The 24,973-nt window shown below is 41.0% G+C and overlaps 2 protein-coding genes across 4 annotated transcripts in view; both read left to right on the top strand.

Annotated features, from left to right (window-relative positions):
• The first annotated feature begins 358 nt into the window (after nucleotides 1-358).
• LOC120030891 (septin-7-like) lies at nucleotides 359-11,747 on the top strand. Of its 3 annotated transcripts, none has more exons than XM_038976399.1 (15): nucleotides 359-466; nucleotides 1,361-1,362; nucleotides 2,035-2,137; nucleotides 3,812-3,918; nucleotides 5,845-5,945; nucleotides 6,101-6,235; nucleotides 6,950-7,067; nucleotides 7,332-7,424; nucleotides 7,882-7,978; nucleotides 8,089-8,140; nucleotides 8,292-8,420; nucleotides 9,328-9,348; nucleotides 9,973-10,108; nucleotides 10,413-10,555; nucleotides 10,776-11,747. In XM_038976399.1, the coding sequence occupies exons 1-15, from the start codon at nucleotides 463-465 to the stop codon at nucleotides 10,813-10,815; spliced, it is 1,281 nt and encodes a 426-aa protein (XP_038832327.1). In that variant the 5' UTR covers nucleotides 359-462; the 3' UTR covers nucleotides 10,816-11,747. The 3 variants fall into 3 exon arrangements, with proteins under 3 accessions (XP_038832327.1, XP_038832328.1, XP_038832329.1); XM_038976401.1 differs by lacking the exon at nucleotides 1,361-1,362 and adding an exon at nucleotides 1,759-1,887 and having other exon boundaries at nucleotides 396-466; XM_038976400.1 differs by lacking the exon at nucleotides 9,328-9,348.
• A 2,237-nt stretch (nucleotides 11,748-13,984) lies between these two features.
• si:dkey-256h2.1 (uncharacterized protein LOC337520 homolog) overlaps nucleotides 13,985-24,973 on the top strand; it is a 13,173-nt gene continuing 2,184 nt past the window's right edge. Inside the window, exons 1-11 of the mRNA XM_038976220.1 lie at nucleotides 13,985-14,669; nucleotides 14,767-14,906; nucleotides 15,177-15,352; nucleotides 15,548-15,708; nucleotides 15,992-16,132; nucleotides 16,846-16,967; nucleotides 17,660-17,828; nucleotides 22,222-22,367; nucleotides 23,196-23,320; nucleotides 23,518-23,644; nucleotides 24,317-24,450. Of these exons, the coding sequence (XP_038832148.1) occupies nucleotides 14,149-14,669; nucleotides 14,767-14,906; nucleotides 15,177-15,352; nucleotides 15,548-15,708; nucleotides 15,992-16,132; nucleotides 16,846-16,967; nucleotides 17,660-17,828; nucleotides 22,222-22,367; nucleotides 23,196-23,320; nucleotides 23,518-23,644; nucleotides 24,317-24,450 (1,962 nt within the window). The 5' untranslated portion in view covers nucleotides 13,985-14,148. The remainder of the gene's footprint in view (nucleotides 14,670-14,766; nucleotides 14,907-15,176; nucleotides 15,353-15,547; nucleotides 15,709-15,991; nucleotides 16,133-16,845; nucleotides 16,968-17,659; nucleotides 17,829-22,221; nucleotides 22,368-23,195; nucleotides 23,321-23,517; nucleotides 23,645-24,316; nucleotides 24,451-24,973) is intronic.

The raw sequence follows: 24,973 nt of genomic DNA, 5'->3' as shown, positions 1-24,973 counted from the left end.
AAGTGCATAAATAAACATATTAATACTAAATAACTGTATTTAACAAGTAGGTTTATAGCTCTTATTTTGATTAATATTTATTTTTCATAAACTACTAACCTGTGTGCATCGATCTATATGCAAAATAAACTTCCGATTTTGGAAAGTTAAGTAGATGCAGAGTTTCTGTCAGGTTTCTGTTGATGGAAAATACATCAAATTAAAACAGATTCTCTTAAGCAAAAATGTAATATTGTTGTCGCGATAGCATGTGGATAACTCAGGCAATGAACAAACTACCGCGAGATATTTGGTCCTTAATTTTTGCTATTCATAATCTCAGTACGCATTGTATCTGGCGTACTCTCCGTCGTTCAGGTGTGAAATTACGTCGGCCATAGTACGTAGGTATGCGCTAGTGGTAAGAAGCGGAATGTCGGGTTGTGAATGATCGGTTTCTGAGCGGCAGCGAACGTCAACATTATGGGTGAGCCTACTTACTGTATCAAAAATGTCCTAAAACTGCTTTGGAAATTACATGTATAGCTTGTTGTATCAGAATGGCTATTTTAAAGTAATGGTTGTTTGTGGCTTTCTAATTGTCTGAGTAACCAACGCCCAGTCGTCCCCCCACCAGTTGTTGGATGAGTTGCTAGTTTAGCTAGCAGGTTAGCGTTAGCTAAGGCATTTCCTGTGTAGTTATTTTCTACCTCATCACTAATTACGTTCCTAAATGTTTACCTACCTAGTGGTTCATTCCAAAAGCGAATGTCTTATTTTATGTATCTGGTGTTTGTTAAGTAAACTCCATCGAGGTAACGCTAGCTAGCTTTTTTTCCAGTGTGTGGCGATAACGTCATGTTCACCACCTAACGTTAGCCAGCTGGCTTGTTAGCCTACGATTCAGAAAATGCTAACGCCAAGTCCCTACCCTTAAATTAGTGTCCCAGTATTCACCAAGCAAGCCATTGTTAATGGTTAGCTAGCAAAACAATAATGTCAAGCAATGTATTTACTTCCAGTTATTTCAAACACTTGATTTCCCCATGAGTTCGACACTGAAAAATAGATTGAAGTGTGTGTGACACCCTATAGTGTCGAAAACAGCAAACCAGAGTATGTTCAAGTCAAGTGTGAAGATGGGGTATCTTTGGGTGTCTGCCTTTTCAAATTGGTTTAGGGTAGGACCAAGTGAAAGTGAGTCAGGTTTTTATTAAAGAAGGCCTATTTAAATTGTGGTGAAGATACACATTTTTCTCATGCAGTCATGAGTGTACACCTCTCACCACTTCCTTCAGTTGACCCGCAAACTGAAACGGAAACCACACTAGCTAGCATAGTCGTGGAGGATTTGTTACATTTTTCATGTAACAGTGTAAAGCTGTGGGAGGACGGGCTCATTGTGATGGCTGGAATGGAATATATGGAACAGTATCAAACACATGGAAGCCAGGTTTGACACCGTTTCTTTTATTCTATCCATTACAATGAGCCCGTCCTCCTATAGCTCCTCCCACCAGCCTCCACTGGTGTACAGATAGTGATCTCACTCATACCATGCATGGACATAAAGAAGACATACAATTTGAACGATCATTTTGCACTGACATAGGCTTTCAATTGAAAATATTTGAACGACAGTCCAAGGCTAAGGGCATCAACAGAGATTGGACTCCGTTATACCCCATGGTGAAGCCAACAACAGTGAATAACATTATCATACTATCCAATTCTGTGATGTTATGCTTGCTAGCCTAAGCACATGTTATTTATCCCCAGGTTTTCCAGTTTGTGAAAATAATTCTGTGTTAGGATTATTGCTGATATTGACTGTTGTCGCGTGTGTTCTCTCCTTTGGCTCTTACCTCACGTTGGACCACATCGCATGATTATTTCCATAAAACAGCTGTAAGTATGGATGGATTGGTCAGTTAGGCCGATGTTGATTTGCCTGTTTATCAGAAGGACTTTATCCTAATTTTAAAGTATCCTAGGCCTGTTACATACATTGCAAACGCTGTGGTGATGATGTTGTGCTCGTATGTTACTTTCCAGCAACAAAAGAATCTGGAGGGGTATGTGGGCTTTGCTAGCCTTCCCAATCAAGTGTACAGAAAATCAGTGAAGAGAGGCTTTGAATTCACCCTGATGGTTGTCGGTAAGAAAATGCTATTCATATATTGAGGTCATGGTTCAACCGAGTCATGTTTTCAGTCATTTCAGTTTACACAATACAGTTGACCAGGTAAGGCTGTATATGGTAAGTTAAATTTGTAGACAGGAATGTGTGTGTGACCACAGTTATGTGCAAGCAAAGTGTGTGCGTGTGTGTGGTTAACCTCCTCTCAGTCAACCTCTCATTTAACTTTTTTTCACATCTGCCTGCCTATTAAAATAGCATTGATTTATTAAAAACTGCGCAGTATTATCAAAAATACAAGGGTGCCGTTGAAGTACTTGGATGCGGTCGTTGAACTCGGCCAGGACCTTCATTTGCTAATCAGTCACTGTTTGGAGGGAAAATGTTTCTTTGGGTCAAACCATTTCCTGTGGTCGGCATAGCAGAATTTCTCCCTCACTGCTAAGAATAGTTTGTCTCGCAGTTTATCTCAACAACAGCCTCTTTCTGAGCCAGTCATGGGTTTATCATAGATTTTTTTTAATTTTAAGAAGTTAGGCTACACTTGTCAGTAGCCTATCTAAACATGCCTGCCTTGCCAGGCACTCGCATGCAACGGGGTTCCTCTTAAACAAGTCACCATGATTTACCCTGCTGTGTAAAAATGTCCTTTAAAGGCAGTGTGTTGGATGGTGCCCAAGTTGGCTGTTGGGGCCCAAAAATGCCTTGACGATTTCGCCAGCCTGATTGCTGCAATGAGAATAATAATACGATTTTTAAAGTCCTGTTTTGCAATATCAGTTTTGTATACTGTTACAAACACACTGCCTCAGCAGTAGGCAGAGCCTGCTCCTCTACCCAGTCTTGAGGAGCTTTGAGCCCATGTCACTGGTAATGTCAGAAAGGGCTGGCGTTATCAGCAGTGACTGGCACAGCACACTATGCCTCGCTGAGCGCAGCACGCCAACCTGTCCTGTTACATGGAAAACACTGGTGTGTTGATATAAACTAGCCGTTCATACTCATAGGAGTATGAAGATGGGCATTGAAATGCACGTTGTCAAGTGCAATTGCTCAACACTGAAATGGTAGCGCTCAACTCCCAATACTGTAGCCTGTAAACAGCAGCTCGTTAATGATCGAGGTCAGTGCCAGTGGTCATTTCCACTGCGTTAATGATTCCATTCACCAGGAGCATGGAGACCAGGCGCACAATGGCTAGCCATACTAGATAAACGGGACCACACAGCCGGCATAAGGCATTCTCTAGCCACGTTCAGACTAGGAGCTGTTGTCCTAGCCCTTTACACAATCATTCAGATGGATGGTCGTCTTGGACAAATGTCAATGGCCCTCAATCAAAGACATGACCTTTGGGATTTATTGGCTGGGCTTTATTCGATGCTTCTACAGTACCATTGGATGCCTCTAAAGTTGCATGAATAGCTATCACACAGTGGGGTGTACCAGCTTTCAACATGTATGGTTAGCTGTTTATAATGTCAGTGTTCCCTTATATCTTTTAAATGTTGTGTTCTTGCTGGTATAGCTATATGTTATACTGTGCACACTAGGCCAGTATGGTGATTTGAGTTGCATTGATTCCCTCGTTTAAAATGACACTGACCCTAATGTAGCAACACTGTCATTAGGCTTTATGATCAAAAATAAATAGATTGTTTTACTGCAACTGTTTTTATTCTTTTTTTCTAGGTGAATCGGGATTGGGCAAGTCCACGTTGATCAACTCTCTGTTCCTAACAGATTTGTACTCGTCAGAATACCCTGGGCCTTCGCACAGAGTCAAAAAGACTGTACAGGTAGTTTAAAACACTTCTGCTTAACAGTCCTGTATTCTCTTGTTGAATATCCTTTTTCCACCGATGACCATGTTAGTTTGCCTCAGTGTTGATGCCTTGGAATTTGAAACACATTCTGCGATATAGAGCAGACTAAAGTATTCATACCCCTTGACTTATTCCACATTTTGTGTTACAGCCTGAATTCAAAATGGATGAAAGCAAAAACTATTCGCACACATCTACACACAATAACCCATAATTATGTTTTTTGTTGTTGTACATTTTTGCAAGTGTATTGAAAATTAAATGCATGTTCATACGTTTTCACACCCCTGAGTCTCAGTCGATACTTTGTAGAAGCACATTTGGCAGCGATTACAGCTGTGAGTCTTTCTGGGTAAGTCTCCAAGAGCTTTCCATACCTGGATGGAACATTTGCCTTTTTTTTTCATTTTAAACGTTTTTTCAAGCTTTGTCAAATTGGTTGCTGATCATTACTAGACAACCATTTTCAGGTCTCGCCGTAGATTTTCAGTAGATTTACCTCGGCCACTCGGGAACATTCACTGTCTTCTTGGTAAGTAACTCCAGTGTAGATTTGGCCTTTAGGTTACTGCCCTGCTGAAAGATGAATTCATCTCTGTGTCTGGTGGAAAGCGTACTGAACCAGGTTTGCCTCTAGGATTTTGCCTTTGCTTAGCCTTATTCCGTTTCTTTTTTATCCTGAAACTTCCCAGTCCTTAATTAATGATTACAAGCATACCCATAACATGATTCAGCCACCACTATACTTAAAAATATGGAGAGTGGAATTCAGTAATGTATTGGATTTGCCCCAAACATAACACTTTGTATTCAGGACAAAAAGTTAATTGCTTTGCCACATTTTTTTAGCAGTATTACTTTAGTGCCTTGTTGCAAACAGGATGTTTTTGAATATTTGTATTCTGTACATGCTTCCTCTGTCATTTAGGTTAGTGTTGTGGAGTAACTACAATGTTGTTGATCCATCCTCCGTTTTCTCCGATCACAGCCATTTTAAAGGCTGCAACTGTTTTAAAGTCACCTCTCCGGCAACTGAGTAAGGAAGGACGCCTGTATCATTTTAGTGACTGGGTGTCATGATACAACATCCAAAGTGTAATTAACAACTTCACCATGCTCAAAGGGCTATTGAATGGCTGCTTTTTCTTCTTCTACCCATCTACCAATAGGTGCCCTTTGCGAGGCATTGGAAAACATCCCTGGTCTTTGTGGTTGAATCTGTTTGAAATTCACTGCATGATTCAAGACATTTCAGCTTTTCGTTTATTTAATCAGTTTGTAAAAAAGAATTGACCAACATTATTCCACTTTGACATTATGGGGTATTGTGTGTAGGCTTGTGACAAAAAAATCTCAAAATAATTCATTTTAAATTCAGGCTGTAACACAACAAAATGGCAAGGGGCGTGAGTACTTTCTGAAGGCACTGCATGTCATTTAGTAGAGAAACTTGGTCTCCAAAACGCAACGTTATCTCCACACAGATGCTCATCTGTTTTTCTGGTTCCTCTACATAGTTAGGTAATAACACAGTGTTAGACTGCATGTTGATGCATGCAGCTAGAATGAGAGTCACCCACTGTCCTCAATGTGTGCTACACAATTGGGGACAAGGTGTCTTGCTGAGAGGTTGTTTTGGTCCTCCTCTTTCCCTTCATTGGGATTGGCAGTATGCTCATTTCTTCTGTGTTGTTGCAAACACTCTCTTGTGGAGACAGGCGTTTTGCTGAGCGCATTGGGTCTGGCATTGTTAAATAGCCAGAGCTTTATATTCTTACGACAGTTCTTAGGAAAGTTGTATTGTTCACTATCTCACTGTCATACACCAAATATGAACAGTAATAGTATGCATTTAGACAAGACAACTATTGAATGCTAATATAATTCTGTATTTCCCAGGTGGAGCAATCCAAAGTGTTAGTAAAGGAAGGTGGTGTCCAGCTCCTGCTCACAATAGTCGACACCCCAGGATTCGGCGACGCTGTGGACAATAGCAACTGGTACGCAAAGTTTGACAACTCCATTTTGGTTCCAATAAATGCATTGATCTTGACCCATTTGACATAGCTTGTGAACAGGTTTCCAGGAAGTAGTGACCATTTTGGCTCAATGTGTGTGGGTTTGTTTCCTCCCTGTGGCTGTATGTACCACGCAGCTGGCAGCCGGTCATCGACCACATAGACAGCAAGTTTGAGGATTTCCTCAACTGTGAGTCGCGGGTGAACAGACGACTGATGCCCGACAGCAGAGTGCAGTGCTGCCTCTACTTCATCGCCCCCTCGGGACACGGGTGAGTCTAGGTGGTAGGGAGAGAGATCGGACAGTGTGAATGAATGGCGAGGGCTGCTTAAGATTTATATAAGATTTCACAAGTGTAAAGTACACTACCCCATATTAGAAATTCCAATCATTTTTGGCTACTGCCTCTTAAAGGTTTTTTTCTCTCTCTTTAGGGTTGTTTTGCAGTATACATACATAGTTGTGTTTCATATGACTGATAGTGCTAAAGGGCATCGGCTCTCTGTCAGAGAAGGCTGTGTGTGACGTGGGGTAAATGGGGTGTGTGCATGCGTTCACTGCTCATACTCTGTTCTATGGGACATTGTCCTTGCAATCCCCCAGTCAGTGTTGAGACAGGCTCTTAGAATGAGCAGCTTATGCTGGCCTCACACACACTGACCCCTCACACGCACACACTCCTCACAGCACCAGCTGATATAGCTCACTCACACTCGAGTGCCTTGCACAGTGACACTGCTAATGAGAAACAGCTGGGGAAAGTGTTCTGGGGACACAGACAATAGTTATTTGTGTTGTCATCGTTGATATTGCTTGTTTGTTTACACTACTAGAGCTCCATTGCAATGTTTTATTAGTTACTAGATTTAAGGAAAGAAATGTGAGCTTCATGGTTTGCTATGAAAATACTGGACTGAATCTGTCCATCAGCACCCCTACCCCACCATTTATGGTACTAATGTTATTATGCCATGTCTCCCTCCAGACTGAAGCCTCTGGATATTGAGTTTATGAAACGGTTGCATGAGAAGGTGAACGTCATCCCACTGATCGCAAAAGCAGACACTCTCACCCCAGAGGAGTGCCAACGGTTCAAGAAGCAGGTCAGTGGGCTCTGTCTGGGGGCTGGGCATCAAGGGTCTACAAACACGAAGACTTGATTGTTGCAGATAGAAATAGACTGTTTGGGCAGAATGGGCCGTTTCCTATTCCACATACTGCTCCGACGATGCCTTCAGACTGTATGAATGTACTACCCAGAGGAAATTCCGAAGGGAGTTGATACCATATGATAAAGAACTGTCCCACATGTCTTTTGTTTTGTCATTGGGGTCCTTGTTAATAAAACATACTGAACGGTCCCTCAGATCATGCGGGAAATCCTGGAGCACAAAATCCAGATCTACGAGTTCCCAGAGACGGATGATGAGGAGGAGAACAAACTGGTGAAGAAGATCAAGGTATGACACAAATGTACTGCGAGTAGTTTTAAACACCATGCATGCACCAACGAACTTAGCCATTTAAACTGTGAGGCACTTAGCTACATCAGTCCCGCCTGGATATTGCGATTGCAATTGGTTTTTGCAAAATCAACAATTCCCTGCTTATTGTGCGAGAGCGTGCAAATTACCAGTCACTGCACTATTACCACGTAAAACACACACAAAAAAAAGAGTGCTGGACATTTGAACCAATAACTAACTTTTACAGCATAAAATGGTTCAATCAAGCAGCACGTCAAACTTTTTTCCAAATTGGTCAAAATCATCACAAATTGCCGTGCGAAATATCTGAATTGCTGCAGCAAAACCAAATATTTTGGCCCACAACTAGCCTATCACAAAATTCTGGAAGGGCTGTTGCATATACACACACACACTCGTCTCACACGTCATTGTGTTATTTTTCTTGCAGGACCGTCTGCCCCTGGCCGTGGTGGGCAGTAACACCATCATCGAGGTGAACGGGAAGAGGACCAGAGGACGACAGTACCCATGGGGAGTGGCAGAAGGTACCAGGCATGATGGGAGATGTAGTTTGATCAGAGAAGGAAAATCGGTAATAGTAAGAGGCTCCTTCTGGAGAGCGGTTTGAATATGTATTGATTGTCTTGCCTTGCAGTTGAGAACGGAGACCACTGTGATTTCACCATCCTACGAGACATGCTCATCAGGTACAGACTCAAAACATGAAGTTACAACAATTGATAGAAAATGGGGAAATGACAATGCATTTTTTTTGTTACGTTGTCAACAACATTGACCATAGCCTCAACTTGCTAGGTTTCTAAGACTTGTTTTGTCTGTCTTTCTGTGTGCGTACAGAACCCACATGCAGGACCTGAAGGACGTGACCAATAACGTCCACTATGAGAACTACCGCAGCAGGAAGTTGGCGGCTGTCACCTACAACGGACAGGACAACAACAGGGTCAAGGGTCAACAGTCGACCAAGTGAGTCCAACAGCTACCAATGGTTCTCTATTAGGCATAGCCTAACTCTCTTTGTCAATGATCAAAGGCATATTTTACATGACAGATAATCTACTGGACATTTGAAATGTTTTATCATATTGATGTGATATTTAGGCTGTATATAAATGGATGTTATTGTCGTAGTGTTCTTGGAGGTATTTTTCCCCCCCAATATAGGTCCATCATTCCAAATGCAGGTATTACAGCTTAAGGGGATACTTCGGGATTTTGGCAATGAGGGCCTTTATCTACTTCCTCAGTCAGATGAACTCTGGGATACCATTTTTATGTCTCTCGTGCAGTTTAAAGGAAGTTGCTATCTAGCGCAATGCTAACTAGCGTAAGCGCAATGACTGGAAGTCTATACCCATAGACTTCCAGTCATTGCGCTAAGGCTAGTTAGCAATTGCGCTTATGCTAGTTAGTATTGCGCTAGATAGCAACTTCCTTCATACTGGACACAGATATATAAAAATGGTATCCACAAATTCATCTGACTCCGGGGAAGTAGAAAAGGGCATGATTGCCAAAATCCATAACTATCCCTTTAAATTCCACACTGTTGCTCTCTTACACCTAAGACCCTGTTATGTACACCAACCACGCTCAGCATCTTAGCTCTTTACTGAGAGACACCCTCACACACTGCGGTTCCTAACGCACAGCTATGCACCAAACACATGCTGCTACTACACACACCGTTTCATGCCTCTTGAAAAGTGGTTTTGTTTCTTTGAACTTTTCCTTGTTTACCGTGAGAAAGTAGATGTTTCGTTCTTAGTCCATGTTTTTTGTTAGTGCGGTCAGTCCGTTTATTTTTTCCCGTTGTCGTAGTGCATGATTTCATCACAGCATGCTAAGTGTGTGTGTGTTTCTGTTTTTTTAGACATGACACAGGTGAAGGCATGTAAGTGGTCAATTTATGTTTCCTTAGATCATTATTATTATTTTTAATATACCTTTTTCCTCCCCTGTTCGTGTTCCTTTGTCTGGGTTCTCTTTTTCCCAGTTCAGTTTTCTCTCCGTTCTTCCCCCTTATGTCGGACAATGTCTCAGGAACCCTGTAGATGCCAACATTGAGAAGTCAACTGGGAATTGATAAATATGCATATTACATTGCGAATACTACAAATGTAATTAGCGTAGTTGGACTGGTGGCTTCTTCTCACTTTCAATTGCGTTTACTAACATTTAGCTAAGCTAACATCCCAAAGCACCACTATTTCACTACAGTTACTCACTAGCCTATGCTAACAGCTTAGCTAACTCAGCTCCGTGATTGCTTGGTGCTGGTCTTTGAGTCCCCTGCTCCAGAGCAAATTGGGTTTCTTCTTCCCTCTGCTTTTCCACATTTCAGTCACCACATTGTTGGGTCCTACCGTTCCTTTCATGCATAGATCCTTGTATGTACCAATTCCCTGCAGGAAAATGGGGGTGGCATTACTGTGCAGATTATTCCAGTGTGATGGAGGTCGGTGCACTGTAGGACTGGTCTGACTGTTTGCATGCATACGTGTGTGTGACCCTGCAGGAGCCCCCTAGCTCAGATGGAGGAGGAGCGGAGGGAGCACGTGGCCAAGATGAAGAAGATGGAGATGGAAATGGAACAGGTGTTTGAGATGAAGGTCAAGGAGAAGATCCAGAAGCTGAGAGATTCCGAGGCTGAGGTAACATCAGTCACATTGCCTTACTACACTACTGACCTCTACCGTATGGTTTGACTTCTTACTTCCTGATGCATAAACACTGTAACTTTTTGGTGGGTGTTGATGCACTGAAAGTCTTAGTGAGACAGTGAGTGGGTTGTGTTTTATTGACGTGTGTGTCACTGCCCCTCTCTGAAGTGTTACATTTCCAAATGCACACTTATTTAACCAGGATAGTCCTCTTAACAACAATTGTCACTTTTTCAGTGAGTCATACAGTTGTGATCATGCCTTTTCAATTTTTTTCTAAATGTCTCTTCTGCAGCTCTCGAGGCGTCATGAGCAGATGAAGAAGAATCTGGAGGCCCAGCACAAGGAGCTGGAGGAGAAGAGACGCCAGTTTGAGGATGACCGGGCCAACTGGGAGACCAATCAGCGCCTGGAGCAACAGAGACTGGATGCCTCCAGGTAACACTGTCTGTCACGCACCTGAACTGGTGACTTTGGTTGTTACTAAAGTAGCTCTATTTAGTGTTGTCTGTTGGATAGAGAGAACAACTTAACTGGACACAATGGTCTTTGCAGAATGTAATACCAGCGTGTCCCACTAGATGTCACTGTATAATTCTCAACCACTGTTTGTAAATGTTTGTCATTTTATTGCCTTATATACTATTCTCCTCTACAGGACTCTGGAAAAAAACAAAAAGAAGGGGAAGATATTTTAGAGACAGTCTGCAGAAACACCAAGTTGTACTTGTTGCCAATGTTGCCAGCTCGGACATCCGTGTGTGGCACCAAACCAACACCAAAGCTCTTGTACAGCCCAGCTGGGTCTGCATGTACTGTCACAATGACCGGAAGAGAGCTGCCTGTGGACTTCTCCAAGGAATGTGTTTACCTTAACCAAACTTACTGTCTTAGACAGGCCAAACCCATATATAACTGAACTGCCCCCTTCCCCCCCAAGGTTGCATTGTCTATTTAACAACTGATGTCTACCGTTTAATGCAGAGCAACAAAAAAAATGAACTGTTATACAATCATGTTTCAGTGGTTTTATTTGTTTACATGCACAAAAGATCTTCCATGATGTGGAAAAGGAAATGGCATTTACAAAATAATTTTTGTTTAGTGAAGTGTAACAGATAAACCTCATACTGAACAGCTCCCCATGCAATGTAGCCTAACACGAAACAACTGTCTTAGTCTCTCAACAGGAGTAATGGGAAATCTGGAGGCAAAAATGCACCTTGGGCTTTTTTATGGCTGAAGCTTTTTCCAAAATGTAACGCTTTCTTCTGATTTTAGCTAATTTCACTAGCCTTGGACCACCATTAACTTCATAAATGTTATATTTCAGTTAGTTTATTTTTATATATACCGAGCCAGCTAAAGTAATGTTTTTTTTGTATGGAGAATTTTTCTGAAGCTTTGACTAGTTTCTGAAGAGGATTGACTGTTTAAAGTACATTCAGTAGTCGTACAAAGAGCAAAAATAAATAAATGAAAGGAATGTTTCTGTAACTCCACATGTCATCAGATTATGTGGGAAAGGAAAGTCAACACCATATTTTGCTTTGGCTATGTACTCATCTGTATTTTTTTATTTGTATTGTACAAAGTCACTTAATAAACATGTGATAGACTTGTAATGCAATGAATTCTGATAAGAGATGCATGTTGATACTGCATTACTACATTCAGAATACCTATTATGTAGGCCTACTGAAATTTAAACAGTTTAAATGTGATACTTATTTTGCTCTGTAGTTTAGTATTAATCTGCTTTGTCTGCACCATATCGCCACCTTCATTCAGCGTGTCTCAGTTTAGTGGTTTTACTTTTGATAAGTATTCTGCCACATTACATGCACAATATGAATGTTTTCAGAGCACTAACAGGTTATTTGCCTGAATAGATTTGACATTTCACACCACAGTAATATGCATCTTCCTTAATTGTCTAAAGCAATTTTTGCAAGTACTGTTAATTTGATGCAAAAATGTTTTCAAAATATTGGACATCACACTTGACTGAAACAATCATGCAAACACATTTTCAGTGCATCCTGGTACACACTTGATTCTTTTGATTCAAAGTTGTATGTAGCTGCTTTGGAGATTCATTAGAAGTTACCTGCAGGAATAACAGTAATCAACAGTATGTCCTAAGAGAAAAAAACTCACTCAGAATAGTCAGACACTAAATGCTGGTATTTTACCTTGTTCCTCTGAGCTCCTTTTACCCATCAGTCCAACAAAAGACTCAAATTTCTGCCCTGGAAAAGAGGTGAGAGTAGGGCTATTTCAGACTGAAAAAAGTATATCTCCCACAGTGATCCCATTTTGACATTACACACCAGAGAGTCTTGCAGGAATTGTATATGAAGACCAGTTCCACCTTAGTGGTGTTCATACCTTTATCATATGTAATTCTATCATGCATTAGACATTGTTGGCAATGACTATTTCAATAGCATTTAACTGAGGCTACTAGTATGAAGATATCAATGGGATACAAGGCACAGAGATCCTATTAAATGCAACACTTACTTCTTCTTGTTACCTGGGATTTTGCTGCAAAGAGTGGAAGGGGAAAAAGCAAAAATACAGATGAGCTTTTGTAGAAAAGAATATATGTCCTTTAAAATATTGAATTATAACTAGAAAGTAGTTAGCATACCAGAGCCTCTTTTCCCCATAAGACCAAAGAATTTGCGTGACTCAGGTTTTCGAGTCATTCTTTTCAGGATTTCTTTGTATTGCTCAGATTGTGGCCATTTGCTCTGAATAAATAAAATACACAATTTAGCTTATTCATTTGAATGTAGCCTAGGCTAATCATGAGATGCAAATTATGAAGCCTATCACTGCCCGTGGCTGCTTCCTAAATAGTCCACATTTCCAAATGTACCGGACAGTGCTGAAACATTTTTTTATCTTAATATCGACAATGACACTAGGCTATAGTCAAATGTTTCAAACATATTTTTGCCAATTTGAGAGAAATGTCCTACCGTTTCATTTTCTTCTCTCCAACTGTCATCAAAATAGATTTTTTGGCTGAGGACAGTTGCCAAAACGAGGGAAAATACCATGATGAGTAGAATTATCTTCATTGTGTTAGCAGGTGTGCTGTGCGTAAAGTTGTTCCTCTTCATGCGTTTATTTTATTTGATGAGAGTAACTTCACTGATAAAACCAGACTAATGGCCTGAATAAATACTGAATTCCTATAATATCAATAGTTCAAAGATGCAGCCTGCTGGTATACCCCATGGAGCAAATTTTAACAGAGAAAGAAGTGCGTCTATCTATTGGCGTGACATTACAATCGGCGCGCCGGCGTTTTTATGCAGAGACAGAGCTGAAGTGGGTGTCAATGTCAAGCAGTTTTGTTGTAACATAATTAGGTCATATTATGAGTCAGTAGGTTTGTCTTTGTGTTTTATTTCTGAAGGGGTAAACCACTGTTGCTTCTGTTCAACAGAGGCCTAAAATCTAAATGTCTGGAACAAGGCTAGCCTACTTTTCCTAATGTGCTGGGCTCACAATCAATCAATTCCATCCAGAAGTACAACATATACAAATGCCGTCAAAACGTCATATTTAATACATGGCAGCCTATTTATAGCGCTTTTTAAGGACCCAAGGCCGCTTTATATAGTATAAAAGAAACACAAGAAAAGTTAAACAAAAAGTAGGGAGTAGGGCACAATAAAAAGAAAGAGTGTGATGTGTCAGAGTGAGCGAGAAAGCAGGTGTGTGTGTGAGAGAGAGAGCGTGCGTGTACAGTGAAATCCTTGAAACAAGCATAAGCACACATACAGTAATAATCCTTGCGTCTAAGACTTTTTAGCATTTATGGGCCACCGTACAAGTGCACGCGCCCACTTCATACATCCCTTGGAATAAACAAGGAAGTACTCGTTATTGTACTATCTGTCAACTCCTGGCTCAATGCTGTCAGTTTAAATCGTTTTTTTTTTTTTTTATACATATTTTGCATTTACACAGCAATGACCCAAGATACTGCTGTGTGCAAATTGATTTAGAAAATGATCGACATACCGCCACCGTTGAGGGAGGAACATATGGCTTGGTTATCATCAACTTTGGTGCTGTGCTGCTTAACAGTAACGTTAGGTCTACATGTAATTCAAATTGATGCAACAGCGAAAATGAGAGGGATGAAGTCAACTCATAATTTAGACCAAGACGAGCGTGCATTCTCACCATCTACATTTGCGCATAGCACCATCAACTTCAGATCCAAAATAACTCTTCAACAAGTCACGGTATTGGAGCCAGGTAACACAGCTCCAGCTTTCAAAGTGGTAACCCTTGATGGAGAATTCGTTTACCCGCCACTTGCAGGGTTGAAAGGGCCATTGATAATTCATGCTTTTACCAACAAGTCTGCCTTTTTGGAGTGCCTGTGGAACTCTGAGTCGTCATTAACCGACTTGGTCCAGAACCTACCCGAGAGCACCCAAGTCCTCTTCGTGTCTCTTGATGACAGCTCTGTCAACGATGCCTTATGGATGAGAGATCAAGTCCTTCGTGTAGCATCGCATAGGTAGCAACACAAATGTTTACTGTTGCTTGTTAATATAGAGGAGACATTGAACTGAACTGACATATTACAACTTTCCCTTCATGTTTCTGTTCAACAGAAAGAAAGAGGTTTTGTCCAGATTGCACTTCTCCCCTGTTCCTGTATTTTGCTTAGGGAACTGGATTCCCAGTGTGCTGTACTCTTGGGGTTGTTCCGGACACAACTGTGGCCTTTCTCAAGCAGTTTTTACCTCTACAGGTAGGGAATACTCTCTATGCACTGTACGACTGGTGCACTCATCAAAGCACCAGTGGAAGTTTCATTGTCCCTTGCATTTAGATCCCAACTGTTTGTGGTCCATTTAACTTTTGTTTTTGACTATTATTATTCTATCCCGGAGGAACATATTATAGTTCAGAGTTCTCAGGGTGTCATCAGTTATTTAATGACAGATGGGCCATGTATTTATTGTTTTCTATGTCCATCTTCTGGAAGTGATGTATTTATTGAAATGTTAATTACATACAGTGTGGAACATGCCGGTGATTGTCAAGAGACTTGATGCGCGATACGATTGGCTGATGGGCTCCTGGAGCCAGATGAAACACCAGTTGATTGATGCAGGCGATGGATGTGAGCCCGCCCCCTCCGCTGCAAGTGCTGTTGCCTGGGTTTCCGAGGGCAACTGCTCCTTTTTCACCAAGGTCAGTTATGAGACAGAGAGAGGGATAGGTGGAGAGATGCGTGGAAACATTTAACTGCTGTTTTCCAGGTTTAACAGAAGAGTTGTTATACAGTTGCCCATAGAGTTTGAGAGGTTGTGTAAACACTCACAGACTTTCCATGTGCCTGAACTCGACATGAAGGAACACATTGACATTGTTTGTTTCCGTCCCTAGGTGAAGAACATGGCCAAGTCCAATGCCACAGGTGTCCTTATCCATGCAGGTCCTGGAAACCCGATCCAGGATATGAACTGTGTGGGAGACGAATGTTCTACGCCACTAGGCATACCTGCTGCCATGGTGCATTGCGAGCCCTCTGTAGCCCAGGCCCTTAGGTAACTAACACTGACTGACTCATACAGTGTTAGGTCAAGTTGCCTTCCTCACTTAACTCACTGGAAGCCATGCTTCCTCTAAGGATAATTGTGTTCTCTCAGTAGTCTTAGACGGATTACTCATGGAAATTATCTATCGACTCCTGACCTGATGAGATGGTCAATAGAACCTACTGTGTATGTTATTTTACACTTGTTGATTGTCAAATTCTCAACCATTAATGAATATTGGACCAAATAAAGTTAATAAATGGATGTTTATATTCTGTTCTATGTTTTGTAGGTATGGGCACATGGTGAATGTGTCTTTTCAGAGTACCCCCTCTCCAAACTTCTTCATTGGCATTGACCAGCAGGGGGCACTGTCTGAGATGGGCTGGTTCCTCTACCCCTCCTTCAAGTTTATCAACTGGCAGGCCCAGTGGTAAGCAGTAAGCACACTATGGATTCCCCAGTTTATTACAGTAAACTGAAGACATCAGGAATTCATATGTCAGTATACTGAAGACATCAGGAATTCATATGTCAGTATACTGAAGACATCAGGAATTCATATGTCAGTATACTGAAGACATCAGGAATTCATATGTCAGTATACTGAAGACATCAGGAATTCATATGTCAGTATACTGAAGACATCAGGAATTCATATTTCAGTATACTGAAGACATCAGGAATTCATATGTCAGTATACTGAAGACATCAGGAATTCATATGTCAGTATACTGAAGACATCAGGAATTCATATGTCAGTATACTGAAGACATCAGGAATTCATATGTCAGTATACTGAAGACATCAGGAATTCATATGTCAGTATACTGAAGACATCAGGAATTCATATGTCAGTATACTGAAGACATCAGGAATTCATATGTCAGTATACTGAAGACATCAGGAATTCATATGTCAGTATACTGATGAAGACATCAGGAATTCATATGTCAGTATACTGAAGACATCAGGAATTCATATGTCAGTATACTGAAGACATCAGGAATTCATATGTCAGTATACTGAAGACATCAGGAATTCATATGTCAGTATACTGAAGACATCAGGAATTCATATGTCAGGAGTATGTGAAGAAAGATAAATATTTTCATCTATTTGGTAATTGTAACCGTTCCCTCCTAGGTTTGATTTCTATGAGGGGCTTCAGACTAGACTCTGTGACCCAGCCTGGGTGGTCCCTGTGTTTGAGAAGGTCCAGATGCAAGGACAGAGTGGAGCAGTAGCCACTGTGAACCTGCCTTCTGGTAAAGAGACCTCATTGTATCTCCACCAGGTCATTTACACATACACTGAGTGTACAAAACATTAGGAACACCTGCTCTTTCCATGACAGGCTGACCATGTGAATCCAGGTGAAAGCTATGGTCCTTTATTGATGTCACTTGTTAAATCCACTTCAGTCAGTGTAGATGAAGGGGGAGACAGGTTAAATAATGATTTTTAAGCCTTGAGAAAATTGACACATGGATTGTGTATGTGTGCCATTGAGACGGTGAATGGGCAAGACAAAAGATTTAAGTGCCTTTGAACGGGGTATGGTAGGTGCCAAGCACACCGGTTTGAGTGTGTCAAGAACTGCAACGCTGCTGGGTTTTTCACACTCAACATTTTCCCGTGTTTATCAAAATGGTCCACCACCCAAAGGACATCCAGCCAACTTGACACAACTATGGGAAGCATTGTAGTCAACATGAGCCAGAACCCCTGTGGAACGCTTTCGATACTTTGTAGTCCATGCCCCAACGAATTGAGGCTGTTCTGATGGCAAAAGGGGTGCAACTCAATATTAGGAAGGTGCTCTTAATGTTTTGTACACTCAGCATTTATGGTCGAGCCATACACTAAGTCGACAATAAATGCATCAGCTTTGAATATAATTTGATAGGTATTTAAAGGGGATCGGAATATTGAATTTTCCATTTCATTGTGTCGGTAGACATGTTGGATTTTGACCTGCTGGAGTTGGACGCGTCTCTGTCGTGTCCCAGCAAGAGGGATGACTCCTGCGCCCACTGGGACCACACTGTGCAGCTGTTTGTGTGCTGTGATCATTTCAGTCCCCACTGCAACATGGAGATGGGGCGCTGGATAACAGCCTTCCGCAGGTATAGTCTGTGCATTTGTTGTCACTTGACATGGATACCATGTGACATGAGTCCCCAAAATGCATTTTGATATTTGTTAAGATCACTCAAGAAGGACAAAGCTGTTCCACTTCCATTGATGCAGATGTTTTTTTTAAATCTCCATATCAAATAATTTATGCGTAACAATGATGTACCTTACTGTGATTATTTTCAATTAAAATGGTCAAAAAGAAACCCAAATAGCTTCTTATCAAGAGCATTTCTCAACAAAAAAAATTGCTCGGAGTGGTCTAAGTGAGGGGCCTAATTGGAGGAGCCTAATGGGAGGGATATGTAACCTGAAAACTAGCTGTTATTGTCAGAGAGGTTTGAAACTCTTTATTGGTCTATTAACTTACACCGCTTGGTGATGTCACCAGGCAGGCCAAAACTCCACCCGTGCACAACAAGCAGAAATCCCAGGCAGTTTTTTCAAACAGCTCTCACACTAAAAGGCCATTATCATCATTTTCACAATTTCACACTATTATTACTACTTCATAGTGTGGAAATGTACAGTGGCAAGAAAAAGTATGTGAACCCTTTGGAAATACCTGGATTTCTGCATTGGTCATATAATTTGATCTGGTCTTCATCTAGGTCACAACAATAGACTAACACAGCCTGCTTAAACTAATAACTCACAAAAAATTATTCATTTTTATGTCTTTATTGAAAACATAGTGTAAACCTTCACAGTGCAGGGTGGGAAAAGTATGTGAACCCTTGGATTTAATAACTGGTTGACCGTTCTTTGGCAGCAATAACCTTAACCAAATGTTTTCTGTAGTTGCGGATCAGACCTGCACAACGGTCAGGAGGAATTTTGGACCATTCCTCTTTACAAAACTGTTTCAGTTCAGCAATATTCTTGGGATGTCTGGTGTGAACTGCTCTCTTGAGTTCATGCCACAGCATCTCAATCGGACTGAGGTGAGGACTCTGACTGGGCCACTCCAGAAGGCGTATTTTCTTCTGTTGAAGCCATTCTGTTGTTGATTTACTTCTGTGTTTTGGGTCGTTGTCCTGTTGCATCACCCGACTTCTGTTAAGCTTCAATTGGCGGACAGATAGCCTAACATTCTCCTACAAAATGTCTTGATAAACTTGGGAATTCATTTTTCCGTCGATGATAGCAAGCTGTCCAGGCCCTGAGGCAGCAAAGCAGCCCCAAACCATGATGCTCCCTCCACCATACTTTACAGTGGAGATGAGTTTTTGATGTTGGTGTGCTGTACTTTTTTTTCTCCACATATAGTGTTGTGTGTTCCTTCCAAACAACTCAACTTTAGTTTAATCTGTCCACAGAATACTACTGGAACATCCAGGTGCACTTTTGCAAACTTGCAGCAATGTTGTTTTGGACAGCAGTGGCTTCTTCCGTGGTGTCTGTCCATGAACAACATTCTTGTTTAGTGTTTTACGTATCGTGGACTCATCAACAGAGATGTTAGCATGCTCCAGAGATTTCTGTAACTCTTTAGCTGACACTAGGATCCTTCTTAACCTCATTAAGCATTCTGCACTGTGCTCTTGCAGTCATCTTTGCAGGACGGCCACTCCTAGGGAGAGTAGCAACAGTGCTGAACTTTCCCCATTTATAGACTTTTAGGCTTTTAGAGATACTTTTGTGACACTTTCCAGCTTTATGCAAGTCAACAATTCTTAATCTTAGGTCTTCTGAGATTATGTTCGAGGCATGTTTCACATCAGGCAATGCTTCTTGTGAATAGCAACCTCAAATTTTGTGTGTTGTTTTTATAGGGCAAGGCAGCTCTAACTAACATCTCCAATCTCGTCTCATTAGCCTAGGGGTTCACATACTTTTTCCAACCTACACTGTGAATGTTTAAATGATGTATTCAATATAGACAAGAAACATACAATAATTTGTGTTATTAGTCTTGACACTAGGGGGGCGCCATTTCGACTTTGTAAAAATTCGTTCCCAAATTAAACTGCCTCGTACTCAATTCTTGCTCGTACAATATGCATATTATTATTACTATTGGATAGAAAACACTCTCTAGTTTCTAAAACCGTTTGAATTATTTCTCTGAGTGAAACAGAACTCATTCTGCAGCACATTTCCTGTCAGGGAGTGAGATTTCAGAAATCGAGGTCCCTGTTCTGAGGTCAGTTTATAAGTCCCCATGTAAGCCATCGGGCTACATGCACTGCATACGCCTTCCTCTAGATGTCAGTAAGCGGGGAGAATTTGAATGGAGTGGATTGCGCAATCTGGGGCCCTATATAAGACCGTGGAACGGAAGTACCGTTCTTTTCAACGGGGCGCCTGGCGCATCAGGGACATCACAATGGCCTCCTGCAAAGCTTTCGTTTTAGCAGTTCTGTATCTCCGGTCATGTTTTTATTCGTTATAGTTGTTAAAGACATCATAAGGTAGTTAATTTAAACCGACTTATAGCAGTTTATATCAGTTTATTGCGATTTTCCTGGATTTCTTTGTGATGCGCTTTCACGAGTTGGACACCTCTCCAGTGGGTGGCTATCGTTAGCTGCTATTTCCACATGAGAAGAGGACATCTTTCAACCAAAAGACGATTGTTCTGGAGAAAGGACACCTTGCCCAAGATTCTGATGGAAGCTCGGCAAATAGTAAGCAATCTTTATGTTGTTAATTCGTATTTATGTTGACAAATGTCAAATAATAATTCCGCCATGAATTTCGGTGCGGTCTCGCTTTAGCGCACGCTGTATGCTGAAGTAACGTTAATTTAAAAAATGTAACACAGCGATTGCAATAAGAACTAATTTGTCTTTCATTTGTTGTCCAACTTATATTTTTTAGTCAAGTTTATGAATAGTTTTCGATTAGAATAGGTGCCTCTCCAAGATGGCGCCGGACAGATTGCTTGAAGTTTTGGCCACTAATCACATTGTATAACCACGATTTGTGCCGCTAATTATGCACATTTTCGAACAAACTCTATATGCATTGTGTAATATGATGTTATAGGACTGTCATCTGAAGAATTCTGAGAAGGTTAGTGAAAAAATTAATATATTTTGGTGGTTTATACGTTATCGCTATTTTTGGCTTGAATCAATGCTGTTGTGATGTTTGCTATTGTGGTAAGCTAATATAACGCTATATTGTGTTTTCGCTGTAAAACACTTAGAAAATCTGAAATATTGGCTGGATTCACAAGATCTGTGTCTTTCATTTGCTGTACGCTGTGTATTTTTAAGAAATGTTTTATGATGAGTAATTAGGTAATACACGATGGTCTCTGTAGTTATTCTAGTCGCTTTGGTGAGAGTTGTGATGGTGGCTGCAATGGTAAACTATGATTTATACCTGAAATATGCACATTTTTCTAACAAAACATATGCTATACAATAAATATGTTATCAGACTGTCATCTGATGAAGTTGTTTCTTGGTTAGTGGCTATTTATATCTTTATTTGGTCGAATTTGTGATAGCTACTGATGCAGTAAAAAAATGGTGGAGTAAGAAAAGTGGTGTCTTTTGCTAACGTGGTTAGCTAATAGATTTACATATTGTGTCTTCCCTGTAAAACATTTTAAAAATCAGAAATGATGGCTGGATTCACAAGATGTGTATCTTTCATCTGGTGTCTTGGACTTGTGATTTAATGATATTTAGATGCTAGTATTTACTTGTGACGCTATGCTAGGCTATGCTAGTCAGCTTTTTTACTGATGGGGGTGCTCCCGGATCCGGGTTTGGGAGGAGTTAGAGGAATTAGTTGCCCTCCTACGGCCTCCTCCACGTCTCCTGATGTACTGGCCTGTCTCCTGGTAGCGCCTCCATGCTGTGGACACTACGCTGACAGACACAGCAAACCTTCTTGCCACAGCTCGCATTGATGTGCCATCCTGGATGAGCTGCACTACCTGAGCCACTTGTGTGGGTTGTAGACTCCGTCTCATGCTACCACTAAAGTGAAAGCACCGCCAGCATTCAAAAGTGACCAAAACATCAGCCAGGAAGCATAGGAACTGAGAAGTGGTCTGTGGTCACCACCTGCAGAACCACTCCTTTATTGGGGGTGTCTTGCTAATTGCCTATAATTTCCACCTTTTGTCTATTCCATTTGCACAACAGCATGTGAAATTTATTGTCAATCAGTGTTGCCTCCTAAGTGGACAGTTTGATTTCACAGAAGTGTGATTGACTTGGAGTTAATTTGTGTTATTTAAGTGTTCCCTTTATTTTTTTGAGCAGTGTATATATATGTATATAACATAGGAAAATCCCGTTTTTGACTCCACTGGGCCTTTTACCTCTGTGCCTATGGCCTTTACCACTTCAAAGCGATCCCCTTTGGCTTAAAGAAACGCTCCTGCAAATTATTTTAACAATGTTAATGTTCCTCCCCTAGAGGCATTGGGCGCTGGCTCACTGATGTTTCTCCTCTGGTGCCTCTGTTGAACAATGGGAGATGTACCTTCACCATGAAGACTGTGCCTTGGGCCATGCCCTGGGTGGTGTCTCTGAGTCTGAGATTCAGCCACACAAATCACTCAAGTAAGTTATAATGCCTACATAACACAGTCACAGGTGTTAGACCGCTGCGCCACTCGGGAATCCTAAGGCACTGCATCTCGGTGCTAGAGGCATCACTACAGACCCTGGTTTGATTCCAGGCTGTTTCACAACCGGCCATGATTGGGAGTCCATAGGGCGGCGCACAATTGGCCCAGCATCGTCTTTGTTAGGTTTTGGCCGGGGTAGGTCGTCATTGTAAATAAGAATTTGTTCTTAACTGACTTGCCTAGTTAAATAAAAAAATACAAATAATAACGCCTACATAACACTGTCATAAGACATTCATTCATACTCTACACTTTTTAATTAGTATTTTACTGTTCATTGTGTATCAGAATTCTTCTCTAAAATATATGTATATTTTTTTACAGTATAAAAAAATGCTAAGTGATGGTTAGGCAATAGGACTGACTCTTTCGCTTAAAACCCCCAACATTAAATAGGTTTCCAATAGGTGGGTATATAGGACAGAAATCACTTGAGTAATTTAGACCATTTCTTCCCTCTTTCACACTGTGTAGAAAAAGATGTGCACTTCCATCCTAAGCAAAGTGGAGTGTCATAGAAAATAACAGGATGTTTGCAAATTGTTGCTGGAAAGTTGTCCTGGCAAAGGACAACCCCCCCTATGAGTCTCGGTCACAACAGAGTAGTCATGGGGAAAAAAGTACTCCAGAATCAGCTTTTTCTCACTGCACAAATGCAATACTGTCTAAAGACAGTATCATGCTGTATTCTTATATGGTAATAAGTAACAGAATGAACTCTTCAAACAGATGTTATAACTAGATTTTGCTCTTGTTACAGCCAATCACTCAGACAAGCTTTACCCCTTTAAGCTGATGTCATTGTACAGTGGAGGCACCTTTGACAAGGAATACAACAAGAGATACCAACCAATCAAATTCACTGTCCCAGCCTCAACAAAAAAGGTATAATGCAGAATTGATATTACTTCTGTTTACATTTACTCATAATAAATGGTAATTGTCATAAACTGCATGTTCTTACATTTTTTAATATGCCTTTGTTTTAGTTAGTGCTTTGTCCATAATGTGGGTAAAAAGCTGCTTTACAAATCAATTATATAATAGTAATCAGTCATTTTATGTACCATTTTGTGTCTTAGGTGGAGTTGTATGCCGTAATCACAGGCCACGGGAGCGACGAGAACGGCTGTGGCGAGTTCTGTGTGACATCACACCACTTCCTCGTCAACGGAGCATTTAATAACACCCGTATTTTTGACTCGGCAGGTGAGAAATGACTAACGTTAGAGTTTGGTCATGCAGATTCATATAATCTTCCCTTAGACTGGGCCATAGTTACATTAGCATGAGGTTGTATACCTCTGAGGGCAATTAAATTGAACGGCGGGACGATTTTTTTTCTGGATTGGATGGGCTGGGGGGGTGGAACATTATTGTTTTTACACCGTAAGTAAGCCCAAGTAGATATTGTATTTCACAATACCATAATCATTTCATACCTTGATTACATTGAGACACGGCCACATAGGTCTCTTTATGTATTCGTGGGAATACTTGGGAACAGATTTCCTAAATTAAAGGAATTAGCTAAATTCCTGGAAATTTGTGTTTTTTGCCCAAGAACAAAAATTATTTGTACAAAAATTATTAGTAAAAATGTATTTTTGGGGGCCAAATTAAATCCATATTAAATCCCTTTCAGCTGAATTTGGCCTGCAAGCTGCCTGTTGCTGACCCCTGTCTTAGGGCATTTGCCTGCTTGTGTCCCTATTCTTGTTTGAGTGAGTCAGGTGTGGGTCTTTTGTCATGCATTCCGTTCCAAATGAATGTAGATACTACCATATCAATGTATTATACTGCATTCACCATGTTTTTAATGCAGCGTTCTTTAACGATCCCATTGTCCTGACTGTTTCCTGGTGTTGTTTTACTCTCCAGGTTCAGCCCTGGGGTGTGCCATGCGGGTGGGAGAGGGGGCGGTGCCCAATGAGCATGGCACCTGGCTGTACGGCCGTGGAGGCTGGTGTGATGGGCTACAGGTCACCCCCTGGAGGATTGACATCACCACACAGGTATAGAACTGTCACCAGACCGCGTCATGAATAGTTGCCCTTGCGGTTCGTCATCAGAAACCTCTTTATTTAGCTAGCGGTGAATACGATCACATGCAACTTCAAATGCAGCTCATGCAAGTTAACAAACACATAATCGGATGGTTATCGTCTGCAACATCACAGATGTCATCAGAGGATTGATTAAATCACAAATAGAGCTAGTTAAAGCCAGAAGAATCATGCAGTTGTTGAACATAGCTATAGCCATCAGTCTTGCATGTTTTCACGGTCATCTCTCAGTCACTGTTAAGTTTGTCTGGGTCCTGACTAGAGGTCGACCGATTATGATTTTTCAACGCCGATACCGATTATTGGAGGACCAAAAAAAGCCAATACCGATTAATTGGTCGATTTTTATATATATATATATTTGTAATAATTACCTACCTACCACCGCTCAGTCAGACTGCTCTATCAAATATCAAATCATAGACTTAATTATAATATAATAACACACAGAAATACGAGCCTTAGGTCATTA

This window comes from Salvelinus namaycush, chromosome 37 (genome assembly GCF_016432855.1).
Source record: "Salvelinus namaycush isolate Seneca chromosome 37, SaNama_1.0, whole genome shotgun sequence".
Lineage (NCBI taxonomy): Eukaryota > Metazoa > Chordata > Actinopteri > Salmoniformes > Salmonidae > Salvelinus > Salvelinus namaycush.
Note: the sequence above shows the minus strand (reverse complement) of the source record. Positions and strands in the feature narration are given on the sequence as shown.